General features: G+C 32.7%; 1 protein-coding gene across 1 annotated transcript in view; it reads left to right on the forward strand.

Moving 5' to 3' along the window:
* Positions 1 to 12,974, forward strand: part of BLTP1 (bridge-like lipid transfer protein family member 1) — a 204,592-nt gene that overhangs the window by 14,048 nt on the left and 177,570 nt on the right. Inside the window, exons 4-7 of the mRNA XM_080795525.1 lie at positions 1,409 to 1,538; positions 5,179 to 5,295; positions 6,301 to 6,379; positions 7,494 to 7,558. Of these exons, the coding sequence (XP_080651651.1) occupies positions 1,442 to 1,538; positions 5,179 to 5,295; positions 6,301 to 6,379; positions 7,494 to 7,558 (358 nt within the window). The 5' untranslated portion in view covers positions 1,409 to 1,441. The remainder of the gene's footprint in view (positions 1 to 1,408; positions 1,539 to 5,178; positions 5,296 to 6,300; positions 6,380 to 7,493; positions 7,559 to 12,974) is intronic.

Genomic DNA, 12,974 nt, shown 5'->3' on the forward strand with positions numbered 1-12,974 from the left:
CATTATATCTCCAGAAGTTACAGCTGGAAGTTTGTACTTTTTTACCACCTTCACTCATTTTCCCTATCTCCCCACCTGGGATCACTACTAAGCTGTTACACACTATGAGAACATTTTTTACTCATTTTCTAAAGTGTAGGAAAAAAAAGTTTATTGAGAAATGAAAGCATTTGAAAATTGTTTTCTAGTTCTTTTACCCTTAGGTTTCCCTATCACTAATAAACCTTTTGTTGTTGAGCTTTTTTTTTTTTAAAGAGATGTTTAACTTGCCTCTGAATTGCTAACATTTCAACGATTTAGAAATATTAAACATTGTAATCTGGCAATGTTGTCTAACCCAGTTTTTAAACTTGTTTTGTGATCTCTGAAGATAGGACTCTGGTGAGTAAATAGGGAACATTTTTAGGAAGTTGGCAAGTCAGCTGTACTGAATTTCAACTAGATAGTTGTCCTTACTTATTCTTCCTGTTTTAAAATCTGTTTTTCTTGTTTTCTATAAAATCACCTATGCTATTTGGCCATAAATAATCATTAACCATGTCGCTCTCTTTGTGATTAAAGCTAGTTTTTGTCGTTGTTGTTGTTGTTGTTATTTTGTTTTGTATTGTTTTTACTTTTTTCCTGATTTATCACGATAATTTTGTTATAGTTAATGTTGTATTAACATGAGGGATAATTTTTAAGAGGGATACTTTTCTTGTTTCTTTGATCATAAAATAAGAACTTTTATTTCTTTTTACTCATTTTCAGTTCATCTAACTCTCAATACATCTAAATATTCATACTTGTCCTGCTGAAATGCATACACACACACACACACACACACATATTCTTCACATGTCTGGTCACAGTTTGACATGTAATTTTTGTAATTCATCCTGAGCGTCTGATAGGAATAGATCTGCTTCCTGACCAAACTCTACTCAGAGTGAATCCAAAGTAGGAAGATTGTTTCCCCATGGAACAATGGGAAATACAGAGCTGATGGAAGTTAAGAGGCATTAATATAAGTTAATATATAAATACATTAAGTGTCAGCTTTTGAGACAAGTGTAGATGAATTTGTCTAATGTAGATCATTAATACTTCCTATTGTTGAGATAAATATATTTGATTAGATTTAGTAATTATGTACCTCATTTGGAGTATGGTAACTGAACCCAAGTCTCTGCTTATTCTTAGAGTGGTGAAATCAGGACACTAAAAATGTGATAACGTCTTACATTTTATATAGAAATGTGGATGTGCTTTGTTGCTGTTCGTTGTATATTTTTCATTCTTACTGAAGGAACTGGAATGGGGTTTAATGAATTTTCACTTTTATTAAATTCATCTTTTTTCCCCTTTACATAATTTCCATTTCAGTTTAATAAATCTCTCATTCTAAAGCTAACTTTTGAACTCTTAGGCCTTTAGATGCTGCTCTGGAAAAACTTCAGTAATGGATCAAAGGAAGAATGAGAGTATTGTCCCTAGTATTACTCAATTAGAAGATTTTCTTACAGAACACAACTCCAATGTTGTTTGGCTCCTTGTTGGTAAGTAGAATATATTTTCTTATACTTTATTGTTTATCATGTATGGATTAACAACTGCCAAATTTTAAGCTATAGTTAGCTGAAGTTGAAATGCTTATAATACCATTGGTTTATTTTTAAATATTTAAAAATTTAAAATAAGATTTTAATCTATGTTTCTGTGAATATTTGCTCAGGCAAATGCTCTGGAGGGCTGTTTTTCCTTAGGCTGCCTCGTCTGACTTAGGGGAGGTGGGAGGAGAAGAAAGACATTGCACTTAGCTTATCTTTCCTGTCTCAAGCGCACTCCTTTACTGCCCCCCATCTCAACACACACGCGCGTGCATGTGCGCACGCGCACACACACACAATTTGTTTTATTTTAAAAGTGATAAATCCCCATTTATATGATAAATATATTTCATAGCAAAATAGAGTGTATATGCCTAATTAATATCATCTCTTTACTCACTCCTTATATACTTGACATTGGGCTCTGCCAGTAAAAAATTTTTTTTGTCTAATATTCCAGCAGTTTTCTAGGCTCATAGAAATAATACAAAACAGTGTATAAATCAGTGGCAAAAAAAGAAGGGGGAGATATGAGTGAATAAATGAATGTGAACAAATAATGGGGGAAATACAAAATACTAATCAAGAAAGGGAGAGGGGCACCTGGGTGGCTCAGTCATTAAGCATCTGCCTTTGGCTCAGGTCATGATCCCAGAGTCCTGAGATCAAGCCCTACATCCAGCTCCCCACTCAGTAGGAAGCCTGCTTCTCCCTCTCCCATTCCCCCTGCTTATATTCCCTCTTTGCTGTGTCCTTGTCTGTCAAATAAATAAGTAAAAAATCTTTAAATAAATAAATAAGAAGGGATAGAACACTGTAGGCTGTTACTGTCCAGGAAGTTTTTGTGGAAGAACAGTATTTGATTTGAATTTCAGCATAACAATTAGAAAGGTAGAGGGGGAAATAGGGTAAGATAGGGTAAGAGGGGAAAGAGAGGGTAATGGTATTTATTGAACATCTTCTGTGTGCCACATATCATTGGCATTTTGCATATGCTGTCTCACTTAATGCTCAGGGAAAACTTATAAAGGCAGCATACTTAAGTTGTGGAATTGAGGCTCACAAGAATTAAATAACCTATACAGGTAACACAGCTGTTTTTTTGAGTGCATGCTTATGCTTCTTTCATGACACCATAGGATATGTGGTAAGGAAATGGGTAGAGATGAAGTGTGTATAAAAGGAATTATTATTGTTGATGATTTGTACATAGGATTGGATTACCATTTAAACTTTGAGTTCTATTTTCTCTATTTGACAGAAGTGAGCTATTATAAATTATCACTAATTAAAGCCAAAAAAAGTAAGATGAAATGCAAAACATTAATATGAGATAGAATTGCCTAAAAGCAACGTTGAAAATTCTCTTTTGGTTTAATTAAGGGTGGAATTCTTCCTCATTTCCTATCAGTCTCTTCTCTTATCACCTAGAATTTATGACTTTTTTCTTTTGTATACAATTCCTTTCCTTAATGACGAAATAACAGCAACAACCAGAAAAACACTGAGTGAATGTTTACTCTTGCTGTTTCAGTAAGTGGCCTTATGACATTGAAGGGGGTTGGAAAACATGATGCAGTGTAAAAGCCTCAATTCTCAGGTTGTGTAATACTAGAAGCATACTTTCTAGGCAAATACCTCTTGCCTTTCTGGTTGGCCCACCATAACCTGCTTTTGACACCATGATTTACAATAAAAATTAGCACAAAATACTTGTAAATTTAAAACGTAATAACATATTAAAATCACTATGTTGTATATGTGAAACTAATGTAACATTGTGTGTTAACTATCCTTCAGTAAAAAAAAAAAACCCATAACACTTTTTACAAAGAAAAAAATAATGACATATCATCAAAATAACTTTTCAATAGAATTGTTCTAAAAATGATTTTTGTGGGCAAATCAGCAGTTGCTACATCAGAGTTATTACTGTTAGTCTAAGCTACCCTGAGAAAATGTATTTTGACTCAGTGGCTGCTTTGTTTTATCCACATTAAATAACTTTTTGAAAAAGTTCAGAACTGAATGTGATATTGCTAAATGATTGTACATGTTAAATTGCTTTACATTACTTTGTCTTAATTTAGAAAATAGATATACTTTTAAAATAGTTAAGTAAAGGGAAAGATTATAAAAAAAATGCTTTCTTATGTTTTATTTTTTGTATATTCATGAACTAAGTTCTTTTGGGAATAGTACAAATTCTCTAGGTGATGATACACTTCTCACGAAAAATGAGTCAAATTTGGAATATCATTTACTGTAGCATATTCACTGGAGTTCTTTAAAAGTAGGTTATTGTCTTATTAATTATAATAAAATAGCATAAAAATATAGATATGCCTTTAAGTAGGGTAAAATTCTCACTTCTTTCCATTTTTTTAAAAAGCAGAAATTATTGTTTAAAAAAAAAACTACCTTTTCTCTGATTTAAGAAATCATTGATTTTCTTTCTTTTTATTTTATTTTTTAATTTTTTTAAAAGATTTTATTTATTTATTTAACAGGCAGAGACCACAAGTAGGCAGAGAGGCAGGCGGAGAGAGAGGAGGGAAGCAGGCCCCCTGCCAAGCAGAGAGCCGGAAGCGGGGCTCTATCCCAGGACCCCGAGATCATGACCCCAGCCGAAGGCAGAGGCTTTAAGCCACTGAGCCATCCAGGCGCCCCGATTTTCTTTCTTTTTAAATGACTATAACTTTTAGGAGATAGCATGGGAATGAGCTTTTAGTCTGATAAAAGTGGATATTTTTTAGAATATTCGGAAATATAGGCTTTCTCTTTCCAGAACATTTTCATATATGCTTATTTATTTATTTTTAGTATTTTATTTATTTATTTGACAGAGACACAGTGAGAGAGGGAACACCAGCAGGGGGAGTGGGAGAGGGAGAAACAGGCTTCCCCCAACCAGGGAGCCTGCTTTGGGGCTGAATGCGGGGCTGGTTGTGGGGCTGGATGAGGGGCTCAATCCCGGGATCCTGGGATCATGATCTGAGCCAAAGGCAGATGCTTAATAACTGAGCCACCCAGGTGCCCCTATCTATGTTTAATAACAAAGAGTACAAAACAATGAAAAAGGAAACAAAACAGGAAGTATTTCTTTTTTTTTAAGAGAGAGAATGCTTGCATGTGAAAATCAGGGTAGGGGTCTCAGGAGGAGGGGCGGAGCTGGAGCGGGGGAGAGAATCTTAAGCAGGCTGCAGTGCCTAGCATAGAGCCTGAAGTGGGGCTGCATCTCACAAGCCCTGAGATCATGACATGAGCCTAAATCAAGAGGCAAACACTTAACCGACTGAGCCACCAAGTCGTCCCCGGCAGTTTTTCTTTAATTGATCTTACTGGAATATATGCTTTTCTGGCTAATGAGTAGAGAAAAATGAGGAAACTTGGATAACGTAGAATCAACATTTGGTATTAAAAATCCAAGAATTAAATTGTAAGAGGACAAATTATCATGTAGAAGTAAACCCTGTCATTTCTGATTGTAATAAATGAACTTTTACTAACAAGTTTTCACTGAGATGTTAAAGTGATTGTAAAGGAAACTTATAGTGAGATTCTTTTGCATTTTTTTCTCTCCCAACAGCTACCATTTTATCCTGTGGATGGATTATTTATCTTACATATTACAATTCTCGAAATGTTGGTCTTATTTTAACATTGGTTCTTAATAGATTATACAAACATGGCTATATCCATATTGGTAAGTTTGAGTAACAGTGAATGTTTTTCTTCTGCATAATCTTGAGATATATATTATAAATTTATATTTTATAAGTGATAGTAGCTTTATAAATTTACCTTTGTGTCATGAACATTAACCTACCTGGAATTTCTCTCATACAGCACTCTATGACTTTATCACTTGGTTAGGCTCTTTACCTCATTCTTATTTATTAAAGTATATCTATAGTAACTTCTGGATTTTTTTTTCATATAAAAGATGCTCGTTAAAACAATTTGAAAAATATAGACACATGTAAAATATGGAAATAGAAATTTCTCAGGATTCTACTAACCAAAGAAAGTTTCTAGTGCTCAGTGAGGTTTTTTGCTGTTTTTTTTTGTTGTTGTTTTGTTTTTAGTAAACTATACTTAAAAAATCTATAAGTTGGAATCATTTTGTGCATTTCATTTTGTGCCCTGAGTTGTTCATTTAAACTTCCAACTACTCATAATTAGGAAGTTTGCAGATATGAGGGTCTATTTGGAACAAATATGCTTCAAAAAGCCTTCAACCAGTGGGAAAAAGGGTGAGGAGAGGTCACTGTCTAGAACCATTCTAACCTTCCTTAGAATACTTCTTAGAGGACATAAATAAAATTTCTCTCAAACAGAAGTCATCTTCCACTAATTTCAGGCAATGCTTGTTTCCTGGAGTCTAAGAAATTAATGGAGAAAAGTGGTGGATTAGTCACTGCTTTGGGGTTTAAATTTAAAGTTGTGCATAATTAAGGGAATTATTCATTGAAGCAATTATTCACTGTCTTCATATGGTTATTTAGTAACTCAGTTCATAGTGATGGTCCTTGTACTTTTTGTTATACTTGACTAAAGAGCAACAGAAAAGGCTGTAAGGGTATTAGGAGGGAGTTAGGAGAGAACATTTAATTATTGAATAAATTGAATGCTAAGATTATTTTAAGCTTTAGTGCTCACCCTGGATCAAAACAATTCCATTAATCACTTTTTTTTACCCCCACAACAGGGTCCTTCTCTTTCTCTGTTCTTTCTGGAAAAGTCATGGTTCGTGAAATTTATTACATTACAGAAGACATGTCTATTAGGTAAAAAAAAAAAAAAAATCCAAAAAACAAAAACTCTTCTTAAACTTGAAATATTGTAAAATGTTTTTCTCATGATATTTTATTTAATATGATTTGCTTTTTCAATTAAAAACATAAATCAAAAATAATTTTTTTGTAAATCATATCTGGTGAATTGATGTTTAAAAATATTTTTGTCAGTAGATTAATTTAGCTAAGGTTTAGACTGGCACAAAGTTTATCAATTAGCAATTTAAAGAAATGAATGATTTCATTTCATTCCTAGATGAACACTTGAGCTATTAAATTATCTGACCATTTTTCTTGTAGAATTCATGGTGGTCATTTGTTACATAAAACAAGGATCAGGGATGCTGATAACTCATCCATTAAGCTCCTTTTATGTAATAAGTTTTAAGAATTGTTTAGTATCTCTTAGCTCCTCTAATTTTCGTGTAAGGAGGAAACATAAATCTGAATATAGGAAATGACAATATGTTTGATATGTTCTTTCTTCTGTAGGCCTTGAAAGAAAAGCTTACTCTATTTTTGTGATTATCTTAACATTTGTTAGTTAGAACTTGAAAGTTTTAAATGAGTTGAGAGGTGCTAGAGTTTGGCAATACTCATATCTCACTTGAAACAGTAGAGGCACTTTCTTTGTGAGTCTAAAATTATTTTGAAAAGAAAAGTGAAGAGTAAAGGTTGAGAGGCTATAAGTTCATCTTTTTGAGGCATGAGGTTATATATGATTACAGAGATGAAGGGTTATCATTAAAAGTTTTGTTAGCATCCTAATGTCCCCCTTTTAGATTTGGCTTTTTGTTTATATGGTTTTTACACCATTTAAAAAGTATCATTTATAAAAGAAAAAAAAATTTTCTGTTAGCACTTTATTTTTCTATTACTTGTGATCTGGTATTAAATTTTACCTAAATAATCTAATTTAGAGCTGTGTAAATGCTCTTTTCCTTTTTTAACTGGAGATTATGAAACATTTATATATACCAGTGATCTGTTGAAAATTTTCTGTATTTGCATATTCATTATCAATAAGTTACCTGCTTTTTATAATAATTAATTAAATGAGTAAATTGTTACTGAAGTTTTCATTTTTGTAATTGATCTTGCATAGAATTCAAGATGGATTTATAATTTTTCGGTGGTGGAAAATGTATAATCCAAAGCAGAAACAACATGGTGAGTCTTCATGTTTTATGTATTTGAAGTCTTTAATTATGTGATCAGTGTTTTTCTTTATGGACATTAAAATGCTTCACATTTTATAATAGATAAAAATATTTTTAAAAACTTTGACATTTATAAACTCTGATATTCTCACCAGTTGGCTGAAAATTCTTCAGCAGCTTTCCTCTTGCCTGGTTAAATTTATTTACTTAAGCATATTATTTATTCAGGGTTATCCTCAGTATGACCCTTACCCCATCGTCTTACCTCCTATTACATCTATGGACCTTAACCCATTCTGTAGTTAAAATGAATTTCTGGTAGTCTTTAATCATCAACTAAGATGCTTTTCTTACTTTTCAGCTTCTATGCCTTTATTCATAGTCCAACCTGACACTGCTACTAATTCTCACTTATCTGCCATGTTAAGGCTGAATAGAAAAGAGGAAATGAAGGTTCTAGATTCTAACAGTTCTGCTTTTATCATCAGAATTTTATCACCTTAGGATTTTCTCCCAAAGTCTTCATTTCACAGCTCTATATGTGTGCTCCTGTGCCCCTAACCCTCCTACTCGACATTAATCATACCAGTGACTTTGAGGAATGTAGACTTTACTGCCTGGAATAGTGGTTCTCAAACTTTTCAGTCTCAGGAACTGCACATTCTTCTAAATTACTGAGGACCCCAAAGAGCTTTTATTTATGTAATTTATATTGATATGTACTGCATTCAAAATTAAGCCTGGGTACACCTGGGCAGCTCAGTCTGACTCTTGATTTCAGCTGAGGTCATGGACTGAGCCTATGTTGGATTTTGTGCTAGGTGTGGAGCTTGCTTGGGATTCTCTCTCTCCCTTGCTCTTTGCCCCTCCCCCTGCTCACATTTACACACACACACTCTCTCTCTAAAAGAAATAAGTAAAGTCTTTTAAAAAATTAAGCCTGATAACTACAGAAATATTTTTGATTTCATTAAAAGTATCTATAATAAACCCATATGTATTAAAATAAACACTATACTTTATGAAAAATAACTTTTCTAAAGCAAAAAGAAAACCAAATAGTGAGAAGAGTGGCATTGTTTTATATTTTGCAAATCTTTTTACCATCTGGCTTAATAGAAGATAATTGTGTTCTCACTTCTGCTTTAAAGTTCATCTGTTGAAGTGCCATATATCATATAGCCTTTAAAAAAAAAACTCCACTGTCCACTCATGGGAGAATGATTGAGAAAAAGTTGAACATCTTCATATAATAATACCATTAAAATAGTTTTGACCTTTGGTCCCTAGAACAGATGTTGGGATCCTTACAAAGATCCCCAGACCATACTTTGGTAACTACCGCTCTAGAAGGTTTTAGCTGGGTCCTTGGAGAGTAGTGTCAGAAGATGATGAGACCCTTCCACCTTTTCTTAGCTATTAGGATTGTCTGTATTTCTGGCACCCCACATTAAAATTCTGAAATGGTGGTCAGTGTCTGTAAAACCTTGGAACTTTCCAGTTAATTTTTTTTTTTTTTTTTTTTTTTGTATGGGTTCACTTAGGAATCTTGCTGTCATTTATAACTTGCTTCTATGGGAAAATAGATTTAAAGTTCCAAAAAAGTTTTTAAACTTACCACAAGACTGAGCTAGCCTAAATTACTTTTGAATTCACTGTTCATTATTATTTAGTTTTTTTAACTGTCATTTCTTTGCTCCCACATAGCTTTTCCCCCTTTAACATAATACATCATGTACTTTTCCTTGAAAAGACTGGCATAACTTGATGACAGTTTGGCATCTGTAGAATTAATGAAATCAGAATGACTAGAAAGAATGAGAAGATTTCATGTCTGGAAAAAGTTTTCTAAAAATTGGATTAGAGTTGTTTATTAGATAATTTGAGTAGAAGTTAATTGATTTCATATCATAAAAGTATTCTGTTCTTAGTTTGGAATAGACTTTTCTTAGTCTGTCTTCAGTGATTCAGAATGTGTCTTAGTAAGTATCTAGTCTATGGTTTTAGAAAATTTGTTGTTCACACTTCCTTTTTACCTCTTTTTTAAAGCAATTGCTATAAGGATTTTCACAGGAAAAAAAATGTTCTTTAGAAAGTCAATATGTTAGTGCACTGGAAATCTTTAAAGTTGTGACTTTTATCAAATATGAATATATTCAAAATTTTGAGTCACTTTCCTACAGTATTGTCCATGTTAAATTGTGTGGAAATAATATTCCTGATTATTTTTGATATTTTATTTTACTATAAATCTTAAAGGTGGAATTTAAGTAAAGATATTCTACTTGTACTTCAGAAATGGTTAGCACTCATTCCTAAAAGCCAAGTTCTTTTGAGTTCAGGCCTAGCTGTTGACACATTCACTTAACTTTGAGCAGGTCCAGTATTTCTACCTCTGATTTGGTTTGTAAAGTCTATCTAGTTTGTCCCTTAGAGATAGATTTACTTTAGGACCATATATTTTTGTTGCATGTCATGCTTCTGTTAATCTTGCAATGATGTGCTCTTTTGACTTAATCTCAGTTTAGTCTTTTTTCCCCACATTTAGTTATCATAAGCTTTCTTGTTAATGAGTTGCAGCAGAGCTGAAACAAAAGTTCTCCTTGTTTATATTTTTAAAAATGCCTTTTTGTATATTTGTATATTTATATTAGAAATTCTGTTCTAAATTTTTTTCAGTGTTTTAAGATGTTCTTGTGAACCAGTGAAACTATAGGGATATGAGTTGAGGAGGCCCATTTGACCTAACCTCCCCAACTCCATGCTCTTTACCCCAGGATTCCAAGGACTTACACAATTAGGAAACAACTGAATTTCTCAAAATTTCTTATCAGTTTGGAAACAACTAATGTTCTCAAAAAATCCTCGATTTGCAGATGGAAAAACAGAAATTCCTATTATTAATAAATGTTAAAGCCAGAATGAAAACCTAGGTTTGCTAACTTCCAGCGCTCCTTGTATTATAAAACAGGCTTGTCAAATATGGCCAAGTAGGTTCTTGGAAATTCTTATATATAAACACTGATGGCAGCTTATGGGAGGAATGAATATGATAATTTATAGAATCCAAAGACAACTGCAAGTTTTAAGCCTAAGCCTAATAGGATTGCTTACTTTGGAATTTTCTTAGACATGTGGAATACCATCTTAAATTGTTTGTAGATTTTTTTTTTGAAGAAAATAATTACTTCATTTTATCATGAAATATTTTATCTCCTTAAAGTGGTTTGCTTTTCAGCAAAATACATAGATGAAGTCAAGAGTAACTGATCCAAGGGTGCCTGGATGGCTCAGTCGAGTCTGAGCCCCACATTGGGCTCCCTGCCCAGCGAGGAGTCTGCTTCTCCTTCTGCTCTCTCTCTGTCTCTCATGAATAAATAGATAAAATCTTAAAAACAGAAAGAGTAACTGACCCAAATCCATCATGAAAAAGGTGGCTTTTAATAAAAATCCTTAGCTTATTTAACAGATACCTTATATTCACTTTTCTGATCACTGATGACGGTAGGATTTTGTCAGGCGGAGGTGGAGTGTAATGTTAAGATATTTCCATGTCTCAGCTTTCTTTGTAATTGCCCATGATGTGAAATAGAAATATAATTTTTGGATATTTTATGTCTTAATATGTAAGAATATCTAAATTATTTTGTCTTGCTTTTTGTGTACCAGTGCTTGCAATAGAAAAGATTATACACCTCATTTTACAATGATGTTAAAAGTTGGTAGACTTTATTAGTTATCATATTTGCAATTCTAATTATTTGCACATAGTTTTCTATGTATTTTAACATTTAAATCTATGTGTTCATCAAGAAGAGCACAGCTTTGGCGAGGGTCAAAGAAATTTGTCTTCCTTGTGCTTTTAAAAGAAATTCTCTGTTACAGAGGATGACATTCTTAAGATGCTCACAGTTACAACTTTCCAAAGTAAAGACACAATGCCGAATAACAATGCAGGAATAAGTGGTTTGGCCTAAATACATCATTAATCTAGCATGATTCAGAGATAGAATTTAGAATGCAGGACATGGAAGAATGAATAGGCTGCAAACTAAGCTTTTGGTAAAAAGTTGGACAATATTATGGAATATATATTAAAATAGTGATTTACATTTACTAATGAGACCTTACAGTCTAGATATTATTTCTTATTGATTAAGGTCAGATCCTGATTGTGTACTTTCGTAGTAAACTAAGCAAGAAGTGGAGATGGTTGACATTTCTCGTGAGAAAATTTGGAAGCCTAATTGGAGCATGTGCCTGAATAGGTAATGGCCACTAGCCATCCAAAGAGATAGGCTAAGGTCTGTCTGGGTAAGGCTAAGATTTTCATGAGAAAGCTTTAGAACTATTTTATTAGGAGAAAAGAGGAGTGTTCAAGTGCTCAAATTCAGTGCCATTGAGCTTGGCTGGGATAATTTAATCCAGGAGTAGATTTAGAGTTGTCAGTTGTTAAGTTTTATCCTTAAAAAAAAAAAAAAAAAAGAAAACATCTAATTTAACATAAAATTTGTTGTAAAATATTTCCTAGGTCATGAAATTAGTGATCTGCTGCAGATGATTGTTGGCCAAATACCAATTAATGAGGATATCTATCAAAAACCCTTATTTTGGTTAGGATAGTTGATTTTAAGCCATTCTTTTGGAAAATAAGTAGCATAAAATATATATATATATAAAATAAATTATATATATAAAATAAATTACCTTTTAATATGTGATGATTCAGAGTTTAAATGAATACCAATCTAAGTAACTAGACATGCATCTTTCTTATCTAGAGAAGTTCTTACATTGCTAAGAAGTGAAAAGATGATGGTATAGTATATCCCTTTCTGTTATTTTGTCATTTAGAAGTTTTAGCCTAATGTAATCTAGTACTTTAAGTGTGTAGCATCTAAATCTTGTTTGTTAAATATAGGAAATAAAAATCCCTTAATAATTTAAAAGGTCAGTAGACTATTTTGTCTTTGTACTAAGTATTGATTCCAAGTATTATAAGGCCTTGGCAGCACTTTGCACTTTAGCTTTTTTTACTACAAATAGCATGTGTCCCAATTACATAATTAAATAAGTGCCTTTTTCCTAATTTCCCTTTGGAAAACAAGTCTCAATTAGCTGTTTGCTCAGGAGACTTAAGCAGCTCTACACATTCATTTACCTTCTTTTCCTCCATAAATTAACTACTTATTAAGTGAAGAGCCTTTTATATTTATAATTTATATCTATCTAATTGTGTATTTATTGATAAATATTTTTGGGGAATCCATTATGTAAATATTAGATGACAAGGATATGAGAAAAAGATTTCTGCCTCAAGGACAGAGCAGTGTCAATGTAGAGATGAGATTTAAAAGAGTCAACTGGAGTGTCTGGGTGGCTCAGTGGGTTAAGTGTCCAACCTCTTGATTTCAGCTCAGGTCTCC

The sequence above is a fragment of the Martes martes genome (genome assembly GCF_963455335.1).
Source record: "Martes martes genome assembly, chromosome: 2".
NCBI classification, from domain to species: Eukaryota; Metazoa; Chordata; class Mammalia; order Carnivora; family Mustelidae; genus Martes; species Martes martes.